The sequence below is a fragment of the Stylophora pistillata genome, chromosome 1, assembly GCF_964205215.1.
Source record: "Stylophora pistillata chromosome 1, jaStyPist1.2, whole genome shotgun sequence".
In the NCBI taxonomy this organism is placed as follows: domain Eukaryota; kingdom Metazoa; phylum Cnidaria; class Anthozoa; order Scleractinia; family Pocilloporidae; genus Stylophora; species Stylophora pistillata.
Genome location: NC_142519.1, coordinates 26,406,458 through 26,422,074, shown reverse-complemented (window position 1 = coordinate 26,422,074; position 15,617 = coordinate 26,406,458). Strand labels below are relative to the sequence as shown.

At 37.1% G+C, this 15,617-nt stretch overlaps 1 protein-coding gene and 1 pseudogene across 1 annotated transcript in view; one reads left to right on the top strand and one right to left on the bottom strand.

Moving 5' to 3' along the window:
• Positions 1-15,617, top strand: part of LOC111320641 (small ribosomal subunit protein mS39) — a 29,138-nt gene that overhangs the window by 6,322 nt on the left and 7,199 nt on the right. The window contains exons 8-24 of the mRNA XM_022923294.2: positions 2,077-2,139; positions 2,821-2,915; positions 3,465-3,548; positions 4,060-4,091; positions 4,710-4,797; positions 5,217-5,280; positions 5,405-5,472; positions 5,816-5,864; positions 6,452-6,556; positions 7,758-7,844; positions 8,603-8,704; positions 9,196-9,224; positions 10,396-10,496; positions 11,283-11,364; positions 13,860-13,950; positions 14,882-14,964; positions 15,383-15,447. Coding sequence (XP_022779029.1) covers positions 2,077-2,139; positions 2,821-2,915; positions 3,465-3,548; positions 4,060-4,091; positions 4,710-4,797; positions 5,217-5,280; positions 5,405-5,472; positions 5,816-5,864; positions 6,452-6,556; positions 7,758-7,844; positions 8,603-8,704; positions 9,196-9,224; positions 10,396-10,496; positions 11,283-11,364; positions 13,860-13,950; positions 14,882-14,964; positions 15,383-15,447 — 1,288 coding nt within the window. The remainder of the gene's footprint in view (positions 1-2,076; positions 2,140-2,820; positions 2,916-3,464; positions 3,549-4,059; positions 4,092-4,709; positions 4,798-5,216; positions 5,281-5,404; positions 5,473-5,815; positions 5,865-6,451; positions 6,557-7,757; positions 7,845-8,602; positions 8,705-9,195; positions 9,225-10,395; positions 10,497-11,282; positions 11,365-13,859; positions 13,951-14,881; positions 14,965-15,382; positions 15,448-15,617) is intronic.
• Positions 381-2,042, bottom strand: LOC148741849 (uncharacterized; annotated as a pseudogene).

Below are 15,617 nucleotides of genomic sequence, written 5' to 3'. Positions count from 1 at the left end.
ATAAAAATATCGAAAAACCCTACACAGTTTTGAAGACCAACCCCTCAAGATTGAAATTACAAGTGAAAGTGCAGTGAGATCATCTAGGTGAGAGCAGTCCTGAGAAGGACTGTTGGTGGTGGTAGTGGCTGACATTTCAACAACCTGTGCTGAAGTCATCATCAGAGTCAAGTGAATAGTTGTTGTCAGTAGAATGTTCTTAGTCCAGTTTGTGTAAAATGATTGGTCAGTTTTGCCTTGATGTTATTGGCTGTAAGACTCCAGTGGCGTAAGTTGGTTGTAATTGGTCTGTTTGGATCTGTCAGTAAAGTTCGGTTTGTTTGAAATGTTAATGTTGTGAATGAGTCATTTGTATGGACCCGGTAGTAGTTAACACCTGTTTAGGGGAGTCTGTTCTTGTCGTTTGTTTTGGTGGTGGTGGTAGGTTGGTGAGTGTTTTGTCGGATGAAGTTGTCATTGTAGTCGTTCTTTGAAAAAACTCGGTAAAGGTATTTGTTCTTGTTGGAGAAGCTGTCTGTCGTGTTGCATACTAGTTTTGTACATCGTGTTAGAGTTCTGATAGTTGTGGCTTTGTGTGATATAGGGTTGTAAGATGACATGTCTAGTAATCTGTCGGTGTGTGTCAGTTTCCTGTAAACTTTCGTCCATAGTGAGTTGTCGTCATAGCTTACCAGACAGTCTAGAAAAGGAAGTTTGCCATTTTCTTCGACTTCTCTGGTAAACTGTATGTCAGTGTTTTGTCCATTATGGTGGTGGTGGAATGCGTCAATTTCGTCGTGTCTTACAGCGGTGAATGTGTTGTCAATGTAGTGTAACCAAAGCGGTATTCTTTGTGGGCAAGTTGAAAGGGCGAGTTCCTCGATGTTCTACATCACAATTTCTGCTACAACAACAGAAACTGGAGACCCCATGACTGTGCCATGTAACTGTTTGTAGTGTTTACTGTTGTACTGAAAGTAAGATGACGTGTTGGCAGCAGTAGTGGGTCGGTAGATTGTCGGATTGCAGACTCAGTACATTGTAGGGCCAATTGAAGTGGAATACTTGTAAACAGAAATTTCACGTCAAATGACACTAGTTTGTAGTCATCAGGTAGCGTTAATGAAGTCCTCAGTGGATTGTAGTTTATGTCTGGATTTGTCGGTCAGCATTTGTAGTATTGTTGTCAGGTACTTGGATAGTTGATAGGTAGGAGAACCACAGAAAGAAACAATAGGTCGGATTGGGAAACCAGGTTTGAGTAGTTTCGGCAAACCGTAGAGTTTCGGTGGCTGTGGTACTGAGCACCTTAGTTGATAGTACCGTTGGGTGTCAATGGCATTCGTTTTCTTGAGTGTCAGTAGTTTACTGTTGAGTTTGCATTGAAGTGCAGGAGTTGGGTCACGTTTGAGGTCTTTTGTAGGTTTGTTTGTCGTTCACCAGTGCATCCACTTTGTCATGTTAGTCAGTTTTGTCCATAACAACAGTAACTTGCCCTTTGTCGGCTGGTAGAATGACTACGTTCTTGTTGTTTCTCAGTCGATTGAAATTGTGCATAAGTTTTATTTGACTGTGCAGTCAGATTTTGATATATGATTAATTCTGCTCAAAGAAACATTTTCCATTTTGAATTGTGTTGCCTTGTTCGATTTGTGCTTATATCTTATATCTAGCTGAAAGAACATAATTTTTGCCAAATAGTGCATTATATAACCTTTCCATTAAATTATATAATTATAGTTAAAAATTAAGGCTTCAAATGCATGTAATGTTCAAAAAAAATTTTTTTCGCCAAAGACACGGGCAAAGGTCTGTTGTATCCTTAAGAAAAATAAGTGTCTGAGTAGCTATTAATAACAGTTTAGCCAATAGGAAAACCACCAATTAATATGAAACTAAAGTGTAAATGTGCTTCATTCTTATGACACCACTCCAAGCTGCAACCACTTAAAAGTTTGATGGTGCTATTTTTTGTATTCTTTTCTCTTGAAACTTTTTTTGATATCTTTTAATAAAAGTTCCCCTACTGGTAACTTGAATTTACAGAGTAGAAGTGGAATCATATCATTCTATCTCTGACTAATTCTTTTTCATCAGCTCTAATTGAGGATCATAAGGCAAGGAAGGCTGCACAAATCTTTGAAAAATTCAAGGAGCAAGGTTGAAAAAATTTTGTTTTTACTACTATTTTCCTCTAATCATAAATGAATAGGCCTTGACCCAATTTTACCCCCAGGCCTTGCATTTAAGGTGCAGACTGGCATATTGTAGTAGAAAAGTATTCTCAAAACTCCATAGTTAAATGTATACCCACAGGAAGACAACAGAGTGACAAAGACAGAGCTCGACACTAATGGTAGCCTGCTAGCCTCAGACTAGTAGAAATTCAGTTTTGGCCAGTGATTTTCGATTTCCACTAGCCAGTTTGGCTAGTAAACAAACTGAAATTGTGGTAACATCTAAGATATCACTAGCCACTTGGCTAGTAAGTAGAAAAGTTAGTGTTGAGCCCTGAAAGATTTACAAATGTTTAGTGCAAACAGGCTGTGGGAGTGAATTTTCAGTAAATAGTGTCATGATCATGCATTAGAGCTGTTAAAATACATTTTAATGAGTTTGCTTAGAGAGGATAAAAACAACAAAGTTGTACACAAGGTGCAGCTGATTGTGTCACTGATAGAATCTATCTTTTTTATGTGATAAAGAGGCAAAAAATTGTTAATGGTGACATCATCTATGCATCTGTCCTTTAATAGATCATAATTAAGTAAAAAGCAATCAAAATGCATTCGTAATTCAGCTAATCATATGAAGATGGTTTGTTAACATCACCTTTTACAGGGGTTGAAGTCTCACTGGAAACACAAAATCTGTTGCTTGACTTGGTTGCCTATAAACTAGGAACTGAATCAGCTGAAAAGACTTTAACTTCTGAAGTAAGTTTTAATAATAATAATAATAATAAAGACTATTTATACAAGGTAGCATGTAATAGCCACAGGTTAATAAACTTGAGGCCCTGATTTAATCAACTAATTACAAGTTAAAAATAGAATAACACTGAAAATTATAAAAAAAAATATCCGATTTTCATATAAAACTTGATCACTAAAATATGGTGAAAATGGTGTAAAAATTGCTGGTCCCTAAAAAACTTACTCCACAAGTTATGCTTAAAACAGGCTACAGAATCCACTTTCCTAGTAGATAAGGGTACATTATTCCAGAGTCTTGAAGCTGATACTGCAAATGTGAGCCCACCCTCGGTTTCTCTTTTATATTTAGGGCAAATAGTGTTAAGCGTTAAGGGTTTCCATAATGTTATTGTACATGCAACACAGCCAACTATTTTCAGATGAGAACTGAAATCATTTAACCTTAAGAGAAACATGATAGTGTTATCAATTGAATATACCAAAATCTGTTTGAAATTGTGCCTATTAAACATTTATTAATTGTCAGCAATATTTCCTTGATTCCTGAAGGAAAGGTCAGAGTATTTAGAGACTAGTGATGCAGATACAGATGAGAGTACAATGGGTAGTGATGATGAGCTAAGTACCCCTCAGGTATTTTATTTACATATACTACTTGTTTCTTTACTCACACAAGCCTAATGGCCCCTAACTGACTGCCAGGTAGTGTTCTCAGTTTCCATGATATAAAGTGTTTAAAACTTAGTTCCCCTAATAGAACACCTTACAAATTATTGTCAGGTGATGAAGACATTTGAAATTTTTAGGTAAATTTTCTGGTCTTACCTCCCATTTCAGGGATCTGTTAAGGCTTTGATTTTCATGGATCAGTCCTCTCTTTTAAGAATGTAACTTGTATCCCTCCCGTGGTTCCCTTCTTATTTATTTAGATTTACCTGGTTATTTATTATTATTTTCAATGTGATCCAATTAAACCTACTTTTAGTTTTTTTTTTTTTTTTTTCCTGGAATTACAATACTCATTGATTCAAAAGCATGGAATAATCCAACATTGATTTGCATGTTATGAAAATTGCAGTTTGAATTTTTGAACTTCCTTTCAGATTAAAGAACTGATAAATAATTTGTGTATTTTATTCTATAGAATGATGGTGATAGAGATACGCTTTTATGGAAGTGAGTGAATGATTTATTTATTTATTTATTGTATACATGTATTGTTTATTGCTCCCTCTTTAACCCTTTAACTTCCAAGATTTGATTGTTAATTCTCCCCTCTAGCTGCTACACATCTCCTTGTAAATTAGTTTTGAGAATTTAGTGTTAGATCAAGATAACAACTTCCACCTGATAAGTTTGAGCATTTACTGGTTATTGTATTGAATAGTTTAGGAAGAAATTTCATGATAATCACTTTAGGGAGTTAAAGGGTGTGACTGTTGTTGTATTTTTTATAAACTATTCTCCTTGTTTTTTAAAATGAGCAACCAAAACAATTATGCTGGTAATTGTTGCCAGAGTTTCACGTGAAGTCTCCATACTTGGATGAAGAGAAAGAGAGAACTTTTTTATAAAGTTTTTTATAGTGTATCCATATATCTCACTTGAAACACAAAGTTTAAAAAAAATGTTAAGGTTTGCTATGTTCCCACTAGCTCAATACCATACGCAGATGGTGACTCATTCTGAAAATTACATGTAAGATGCCATGATTTTCCTCTGCTTACCATGGAAATCAAAACAGTACTTTTTTTCCTACTGAACTGAAAAGTTGTTATGTCTTTTTTTAAACAGCAGTGACAATTATGCTGAACAATTGTTCAAAAGTATGATGACAAAAGATGGCAGAACATATGAAGCTATGATACTAGGTTTGATAAAGGTATTACACTTCAAATGGGTTTAATTGATGACAAGTCATTTTTTCTTTTATTGGGCAGGTATGTACGTGAGTTTTTAAGACAGACAGATTCCTGTATCATGACCCAAGTAGTTCCTGCTTTAATTCTTGCTCTGAGACTATTGAGATGGCTACACATGACTGGGTGTGCAGCTCTGCGGCTCAGCGCTAAATTAATATCCACCACTATTTAACTTCACTTTGGTAAATAATTGTTACCAGTAATTATTTTATGCAGAGAAAAATGATTTGTCTCCAATATATAACCTTTAGTAATGGGAGTGTCTCCTCTCTGGTTTTGGTATTCACAACCGATCTATGTGCAAAGCAATCAGAACATAATTATACAGAAAACATGATGAACCTCTTTGAAACAATGGTTATTGTCTTCCTCTTTTTAGTTCAGAGCTTACAAAAGAGCCTTTGATATGCTAATTGATGGAATGAGAGCAAATGGACACCAAGGTGGGATTTCTATTATTTAAATATCTTAGTGATAAATATAATTATGTTTATGATTGAATTATTTAAATTTTTCTGTTAGTTTAATGCTCATGAAAATCATGCAATTATTTTTGTTAATTTGCAGCTTCTTTGTTGACATACAATTATCTAATAAAGGGAATCTCAAGACTTGCAAATTGGGAGATGGTACAGGTCAGTACACAGTTGAACCAGCTGACTGTATTAAGTGGCACTGTGTAAAGCAGTCACCCTGTATTTAGTGGTCAATACTATCATGTAGAAGTGTACATGTAGTTGTATGGCCCTGTTTGTGAAAAAAGTTTGAGCAAGTACATGCTTGGAGCCTAAATGATCTTTTAATAGTCTACTCCAATGACCATGGACACTAAGTATGATTGAAGTCTAAATTACTGACCAGTCTGATATTGAAGTCTAAATGACTGACCAGTCTGATATTGAAGTCTAAATTACTGACCAGTCTGATATTGAAGTCTAAATTACTGACCAGTCTGACATTTTGACTTCCCAATCTCAGATTCTTATCAAAGAAATGGGTAAAGCACCTGTGGTCATTCCTGACATCGGTAAGTTTATTTATACATCTTCTATCATTTTTTACTATTGTAATAATTCCTTTGAAACACATTGTTCGTGTCATTTTTCTCTAGTGGGATGTGCCAGGTTTTCTTTTTTGCATGGGAGTTAATCTTCTGCACCGCTACCTTTTAGCATCATTATACAACCTTTAGTTATTTTCAATGTGGAGGCATGGTGGCCTCATTGTTGGTGCGCTCAACTCCAGATCGAGTGGTCTGGGTTTGAGCCCTGGCCAGGACATTGTGTTGTGTTCTTAGGCAAGACACTTTACTCTCACAGTGCCTCTCTTCACCCAGGTGTATAAATGGGTACTGGCAATTTAATGCTGGGGGTAACCCTGCGATGGACTAGCATCCCATCCAGGGAGGAGCAGAAATACTCCTAGTTGCTTCATGCTACAGAAACCAGAGTTAAGCACCGGCCTAATGGGCCACTAGGCTCATAAACAGACTTTACCTAGTTATTTTCAATACTATAAAAATTGTGCTGTATCAGTTGCAGTCTTTAACTGCCTAATTTAACCTAGTCAGCAAAATTTTCATTTAATGGGTATTCATTTGTATTTCTTTTCTAGTCACATTTAATTCCCTTATGAGGACTGCTGTTGTAGCAGTTGAAGAAGGACAAAGAACAAGGCTTGTATTGTCTTTGATAAGAGACATGAAAGATCTGGGAATAAGTAAGTTCCAAAATAATTATAGGTTACACATAAGTGCATATGTAATCTAAATTTTTCTATTCTTTGTATTTTGTAAGGGGACAAATGTCAATTGGGGCTCACCCTGTATTTCTCTCCTGCCATTATATTTTTGTTTATTTATTGCGTGTCTCTGTTCATGTATTTACTTGTAAATTGTATTTTTCAGTGGCAAATCTCAATAAATTAAACTAAACTAAGTAAGTTGTGTATGTTATATAGGGGTCCCTGCATCATGACCTAGACACTTCTTGAATCTTTTAATTTGGTACTCTGTACATTGCGAACCCCTGAAATCACATTTACGAGTACTTTTAGACCTTGCATTGTTATCCCCAACACCTTGGGTCAACTGCAGTACAAAGAAGTAATACATATATCTTATTAACCAAGCGCGAGGGCCGTACTGGGAGAATATCGGCCCAAGGTCTTGACAGTACGGACCAAGCGGTCCGTACAAAAAAGACAGAGGGCTGATATTCTTCCAGTACTGTCCCGAGCAAGCTTGGTTAATAAGAGATTTATTATACGACTGAAGTTCAAAGGGACACAAGTGCGGTATCATTCGGGACCATTCAGGACAGTGCCCAGTCCAATACTGATAGAATATTGACCAGCAATAGAGCATTTTGATTGGTTGATTTTAGTTATTGGCCCTCTGACTGCCCGAGTCAAATATCAGGACTGAAGAAAGAGAATTTACTCACTTGAATTTGGAGGTTATATCAAAATTTAGTATAATTTCGGAGCTGAGCAAAGAGTTTCCAGCAATCTGATTGGTCGAGCGGTTCCTTATATGACGCTATATAAACTGCTCCGCGCAGTTTATATGAAATGTTAAACTAAAATGTTAATGAATGTTACTAAAATGTTATGATTTTAGAAATTTCTCTGTTGTTCAGCTCTGAAATTATACTAAAACAATTATTCGCCTCAGGTTCGGAGAATACTGTCGAATAATCCCCGAGACGAAGTCGAGGGGATTATTCGACGATATTCACCTCGTCTTCGGCAAATAATTGTTAAATAGTACATGCAAATTGCTGCTTTAGTGAAATGTCAGTTGATTATTTGTTATATGGCAATAATAATGAAAGGGCTATTTTGAGTTGAATTAGATGTCTGCTCTGCGTAAGGGAAACTTCAGATTTTTATGACTAATGGAAAGTATGTTTTCTTTAAGCGCCATCAATGGAAACATACCATCAGTTACTACGAGCAGAATACCTGCCATTTTGGCAGAAGAAGAATGCAAGGCGGAAGAACAAACGTAAATGTCAAATTATATGCATAACATCTACTATTTGTAAGTGCTGATTATGAAGTTCATCCCCATCCAAGAAGAAATCAAAAGGCTGATAGGAAACCAGCAGCCTTGTAAATAGACTACCAGAAAAAGGGCTTTTAGGCATGTGGCATAGTGGCAAAGAAGAAACAAGAAAGAAGACAGGCAGACAGTTGGACTGTTAGTTAGAGAAACAATTCATCTTTCAAATCAGCACTCTTAATTAATCCCCACAGTATCAATGAAAGCTTTTCATTCAAAAAAATTATTCTTGTTCTCATGTTAACATGTTCTTGCCAAAAGCAAACCTTTGTTTTCCTCTTTTAAAACACATGCAACCCACAATTTCTTTATTCACCCTGATGAGGGGCTAATGCTTGAAATGTCAGCTTTCAAAACCCTCTGTATTGTCCAATTTACACTATCAACTCAACCAAATTATCTGGTAAGACAGATGGACAGACACACAAAGGAGACAACCAAAAAGCACATTGAAGTAGATTAAGAGTCACCCCCAAAAACTGGAAGGCCAGACAAACATGTAGACAAACAAATACAGATATTACTATGTGTACCTGGACAACTCCAAACAAAAACATTTCCTTTAATGAACCCGTACTTTCAAGTAGACCCGCTGATGGGTAAACAAGAGTCTGTGAGACAATCTGATGGAGAAAGTATATATCCACCATTATTATTACTATATCACTTAAAAGCTTTTTCTTTTCTCCATGTCTTTTCAGAACCATTGCAAAAGATGTTTGCAAATCCTGCTGTTCTTGATCTTGTTGTTACTCAACTGGAATCACTGCCCAATCTACCCCCCATTGTGGACCCAGAAGATAGTAAGACTCCTATTAAGGAAATCCACCTTTTTGAAGCCTTTCACAAGATGAGCTCACATTTTTCTCTAGTATTGGCTATTTTGTCCATTTTGTCTGTGCCACTGTTGCCAAACCCCCTCAATAGCTGTTATAATAATTTCAAATGTCTTTCTACTTTAGAAGAAAAGACTTTGCCAAGTCCATTATTAAGGAATGTTTCCAGTGGTCTCTGTGTGTTTGTAGACCTTTTGGGCTTGAGCTTTTTCTAGTTGGTGATCATTTCCTTAATGTGTGCTTTAGGCATGACATTCTAAGGAGAAATAATACGCTAGTCACACCTAGGAGTTGAAGTGTTAAACACTTAAGATACAATGCAAGAAAAAACTCAGATAATTGAGGCTCGACTATAATTATGCCCCATTATTGTTGAGATTGAAGAATTATAATTATGTGAAAATTTACCTAATAATTTTTTTGTTTTGAGCTGATGAGAAAAAAAATCTATTTTTCAGCTAACTTCTTTACCACAGCCATGAGTGCAGTAAGTATTTTTACCTAAAAATTACGCTCATGTTTACAAATGTTTGATCAGAAATGAAGTCTTGAGAGCATTTCCTTGATACTAATAATGAGACCCCCCTCCCCTTTCGAGAAAGATTCCCCACTAATTGCCCACTTATAGTTGCTCTTTTCAGTAACTTGCAAGTTGCATGATTGCATGATGTTGGAGACAGACCATTAACAAAACACTGCTGTCTATCATGTTGCAGACAAAAAAAACAATTGAAATAAATGCCTTCGATTTAGCTCCACTTTCCTCAGAAAAGAAAGTGATTAAACAATATTTTCAACTTTTCTTAAGTGTCCCCTCCCAATGTTTGTTTTGAAAACAGCATAAACAATGTAGGTCACCGTGCTTGTTTAAGAGATTATGGTGGGCTGATCTTACCCTGTTTATTCCTGCACTGGCACTAATTGCATGCATCATTTCATCAGTTCATGGTACATTTTGGTTTCAAGGGTAACAATTGGAAAAAACTTACTAGAGCATATGGAACAATTTGTGGGAAAATTTCACAATTTTCGACAACACTAACTCAAAATGTTCCTCAAGTCATTGCTTTCAAGGTTAGAACTTACATCTTCAAGTAACAGGCTTCATGCACACTTTAAGCTATATCTTTTTTTTTTCTTTGATAACTTTTTTTCCAATTTAAAAGGGATAATTTGTACACCAAAATGATGCAATGAAAAAATTAGGTCACCATTCTCATTCAAGAGCTTAAGACTGTTATACCTCTTTACCTAATTCATTAATTGAAAAACGACACGATATCTTGGAATGCATGTTTGCTTATTTGCCTGATTTTCATGCACAGTACAGGATGTACAATGCAATACTGAGGAATCAGCTCGACAAAAGGGATGGATGAAAACAAGCTAGGGAAATTCAATTTTAGAATTGTCACTCAAGGCCTTCTTCTCCCACATTGCTTCATTTTAAGATTGCCCATTTAATTTTTTTAAAAATAAGAAAAATGAACAAAACAATTTGAACCCAAGTTACACAAGTCATAGGAAGATCAGTTCTGGCCTAATAAAAGACCTCAGAATTGACAAAACAGTCTTGCCCATTTGATCAAAAATTAATATTTAAAAAAAAAATTATGTGAAAGCAATCCATGATTGATTTTGATTTGTTCTTTTTAAAGGCTGTTATTTGTATCGATGCTGATCTAGCAATACGTGTGTACAACTTGGCGGAGAAAGAGAATAATGCTGCCTTTCTTGGTGTGAAATATTCTAGGTTCTAGTAAGTAATTTTTTTTTTTGGAATTATTTGTGGTCTACAAACAAGAACAATCCTGCCATAGTATACACACTAGTATGTATATGAGAACGATCCTTCGCAGTAAAGCACTATTTGAGCAATAGTGAAAATCAGACCTGAAAAAAATTTCAGGCCTGTACGGGATTCGAACCACTGACCTCTGCGATACTAGTGCAGCGCTCTACCAATTGAGCTAACAAGCCAACTGGGAGCAGGCCATCAAATTAATTCGATATAAATATTTCTTTCTCATATACACACTAGTATATGAGAAAGAAATCTCAGGGCTGTACTGCCTCAAGAAAGAATTTAGTATGACCTTACTGTTGCTTATATGCTTTGTATACTACTGGTTTTACAAAGAAGACCTGCTTAAGCAAAATTAATGTACACAGATGTAGTGAGATCCTTTTCATGTGGAAAAAAAAATGCTGTGAGAGATCATCATGTCATCCCATCTGGATTGGGTGACTGCGCTCTTTGAGTTAACCAGCCATGAAGATTTGTTTGATTTGGAAGTTACTAAGCAACTAATTTCTGTGGATCATTAAATCAAATGATAAACCAGCCTGTCAATCAGTCAGGCAGTCAATCAATCACAACAACACATTGTTCTTCTAATTTACTGGCTCAGGGATTGATCGATTGATTGGCTGACAAGTAAATAAATTGACTGACCAATTGATTCTTTAATTGATGTCATCACTTTTTTATTTTTCCATCCAATTGTTTGTGTGTACATCCATTCATTCATTACTTCTTCTGTAGTGCCACATTTTTTGTGGCCCTCTCAGTATCAGATGTGGACTTTCATATACTTTATAAGTACTACAAAGAAGTTATACCTGAGGTATGTTTGTCAACTGCTCTGTATTATTGAATCTTTTGATCCATTGTTTGAGGGAGAAAGCTTGTTGTTGTAAAGACTTCATCATAAAGCATGCTTTTTTTGTCTTTTATTGCCTCTTTATTATTCTAATCCCCCTAGTTTACTGTCTTACAGTTTTTCTAAAGTTACCTTCAAGCTCAATGGTTGAGCATCTGAAGTACTAATCAGATCAAAGATCATAGGTTTGACTCCTATTTGGGACACTCTGAGCTAATTTTCTCTGAGTATGCATTTGTTATTTACTTTGTTACAAAACAGCTTGAACTATTTTGGCACACCCCCTTTGAAATGAGAAATGATGCCAGAAGAGAAGAGAAATTAGGTGTAAACCTTTTAAGTCATTGTCAAGGTGAAGCAAATATCCCAGCTCAAGAGAAGATAGACATAGGCGTACGGGCAATTTTTTGCCAGGGGGGGGGGGGGCGGTGAACTATTTTCCCAAAAAATTCTCACAAGTTGCCCAAATGTCTACGAAACAGTCGTGATATGATACACTAACATAGACGTACATATAAAACACGTTAAAACAAATAGCTGTCTGTCATTTCGACGGCCAAATATATCAATGATACGATCCATGTCTTTCTGGACTACAGAGTTGGCATATTCCCTTTCATTGTTAATAAGTGCGATGTTACTAACACGTTGTTGCCCCATGGTGCTATGGAGGTAACTTTTCAATCTGCGCAACCCATTGAATGATTGTTCTGCAGAACATGATGCAGCAGGTATCACTGCAAGGAGATGTACCACACCAGAAAACTCTGGGAACATATCAAATAGATCATTCTCATGCATTGTCTGCAACATTTCTGAAACAGTCATATAGCCTAATCCACGTACACGACGAAAACTCACGTACATTTTCTGCTCGGCTTCCAGAATCTCCCCGTCGATTTTGTAAAATTTAGCAACTCAGGAGAAGCTTTCGTATCTGGTGTTTCACTCTGACAGATATTTCCCAAATCACATAGCATTTCCTGGTCATTTCCGCTAAACCTGAGCTCAAGCTTGGACAGCACCTTATCGATGGACGCATAGTGAGTGTTTATACAATGGTGCGATTCTGGTGTCTGCGTTTGTCTTTGCGTGTTCACCTACGAGGGTTTGAAGGTGGCAGGACGGTGTTTGTCTGGGTGCCCTGGTTTCTTGTAATTCAAACTGAGAATTGGTCAGCCAATTCTTCATTTTCAGACCCATTGCTGATGCTAACTGCCATACACTTTTGAAACGTTCTTCACTCCGACACTGGCGTAGGGTCTGAATGGTCAAGTTGGCATTTCTATGAGTGGAGATGACTTTGACCGTCTTCCCCTGAAGATATCGGCACAGACTACTAGTCTTGCTCAGGATTACTCTCAGTACACACAGCCCAAAGACAAACTCCAAGTCACAAATGGCGTTCAATAAGGCTCTACTCTCAGAGTAGGTTTTTCGATCTTTGTCTGAAGACAGTGTGAGCAGGGCTTTTACAATCCGTTCCATTTGCCCACGTACGGCCTTTGCAGCTTCCCACCAGCATGACTGTAGCGTGGTACTTAATGACTTCAGCGTCAGTTTTAGATCCTCACCTTGTACGTCTGCATCACTAAACAAGGCGTGTTGTTTGGGACTCGCTTCTAAAAAGTTGTACAGAGCCTGGAAAGTTCCCAGAGCATTTCACAATTGTTCAATCTGTGTCACAGTATCCTTAAGGGCGAGGCTGAGCACATGTCCGTAACAGTGGACGTAGATACCGAGCGGAGAGCACTCTTCCATTCTTTACGCCATAAAGGACGTGGTGAAGCCAGTTAAATTCACACAAGACAGTGGTTGCCGAGCACGTGACTCAGATCTTCTGAGATTCTCCAGTGGATAACCTACAATATGATCCTAGAAAGTTATGCCAAAATTGACTCTAATTAATTCACGACTGGAAATTCCTCACTGTAACTAGTGCAGTGCAGCAGACTACACAGTGCCCAGTAACAACAAAATTACAAATATGTATATCAATATATGATCCCCTTCAAAAATAACCAGAAAGTGATCACGTGCTAGGCAACCACTGTCTTGCGTGAATTTAACTGCCTTTACAACGTAGGCTCGATTACCAGCTGCTGTTCGGGAAAATGAGCCCGCACTCATCCCCCCAAAGGGGAAGATCAAACACCGGACCCGGGAGACGGTGGAAATCGAGCCTATTTAAAAAAAGAAAGCCTATTTTTAAAAAAAAATGCCAACTTCAGGTTGAAACAGAAAATGTCTCTTGGAAAAAAAATACAGACACATGCAAGCTTCTTTAAAAACTAGCTTTGCCCAAATTTCTCGTGCTGCCCAAAAAATCTGAGTTGCCCCCGCCCCCCCCCCCCCAGCCCGCACACCAATGAAGATAGATATTTTCCACATGGCTTTTTCATCACAGTAGGCCTGCCATTCATTTACTATTTTTTTAATATATATATATATTTTTTTAGAAAATTAGACCAAAACCATATGTCTATGTGACCATTCTGAACCAGGCATTTAAGACTCAACAGAGTAAAGTTGCAGTACAACTCTATGAAGGTAAGTTTTCAACTTATCACAGTACCTCCACCAAGTCTCATGAACAATTTTGGTTTAACCTCCTGTTAAGGGCTTAATGAACCCTTGTAGAAGTGATCTCTCTAATTTACTGTCTTTACTCCTATACACTTCTTTCACATTGGCTGGCATAATTGTCCTTCTTTTATGCAAATTAGCCTTCTGTGCCTTGCTTTTAAGGAACACATTTTAATGTTTTTAAACGTATAGTCAAGACCAGAAAGGCTAAATCTAAAATATAATGAATATAAAAGAATATCAATTAGGCTCGCTATCACTGAAAAAAGTATTTATATGGCTGGCAACCTCCATCGAGAGCTTAGATTTTTTCCTTGAGGAACAGGGAAGGTACAGTGGTGCTCCCATTGCAGTGAGCAAGGTTCTTTTCCTGAGCATAGCATCACATGTGAGTTTGGCGTTTTTGTGTGGTGCTTGTCCATCCTTTACGGGTTTTTCTCTAGGTGCTCCATTTCTGCTCCTCGCTCAAAAACTAACACTCCAAAATTTCAATTTGAACTGGAAACTGAGAACAAGAAGAGCCTCTTGAAAGTTTATTGCAGCCACTGCCAGCCTGCATCAGATAGCTCATCCTCGATTTGCTGCCAGTCTTTGCAAAGTGGTAAGGCCCTGGGAAGGGGAGTAGCAGATTCTCATTAATCAGCCATTTGCTACACTGTGTCCCCCCCTCAAAGTGTCTGACTCAGTTCCCCCACTGAGCATCCAACTCTTGCAATGATTTCCCTTTTGCTTCGTGTTTTTCCTAGGTCAGCTGACTGTTTTATCACTTTGAATAAGGGCAATCTAAACTGTCTTTTTGTCCCTGTCTGTAACAGCAAGGAGGAGCGAGGTGTGAAAGGACTAACTATTGCAGGAATTTCTTGCTAATTGCTTGACTTTTTTTTTTCTTTGACAGATATGCAAAAGTTCAAAGTAGCGATTACAGAAAATGTAGTCAGTGCACTGTTCAAAAACCTTGTTGCAGCTGAGAAACCTGAGGTTTGTTGTGATCAGTGGAAATTAAGAAACATCTCAATAGAGTAAGGTAGTAGTGATTATTAGCTGTAGGAATTGTACAGACTTTGGAATGCTTGAAGAAGTTTTGAGGTTGTGATTTTGTTTCCTAGGCCCCACCTGTACAAAGGCTGGAGATTATTATTGTCTGAAACCTAGAAATCTTCCAAACCAATCATAGCTATTGGACAATTTCCTCTTTTGTTGGGATTGCAATTTTGTTTCTCCTTAATTTCTTTTTCAAATTTTCTATCTCAGACCTCTCTCAAATTCGCTCATTTATCGCCTCTAGACTTCCTCTTTTTACTTCTTTTAAATAGAAGTTCCCAAACCAAATAAACCAAGTAATCTCGATCAGAGTTTCCCTATAATTTTATCGTTTTTTAATCATTTGCTATTTCAGGATCTTAAAAAGAACTTGGAAGTCATGCTTGATGTTTTACATTGGGTAGATATGTTCAAGTTGAGGTACGTTTCTCTAAACCTATCTGCTCCCAAGATCACGTTGTTATATTTGCCTTCTGGCTGCTGGGTATAAGCATGCAATTAAGTTATGAAAATTGATTATTTTTGCAAATCACGGCCTCTAGCAGATGTGTTTTTGTATTTTCATGACCTGTTTGTTGAGCAATGTTTTG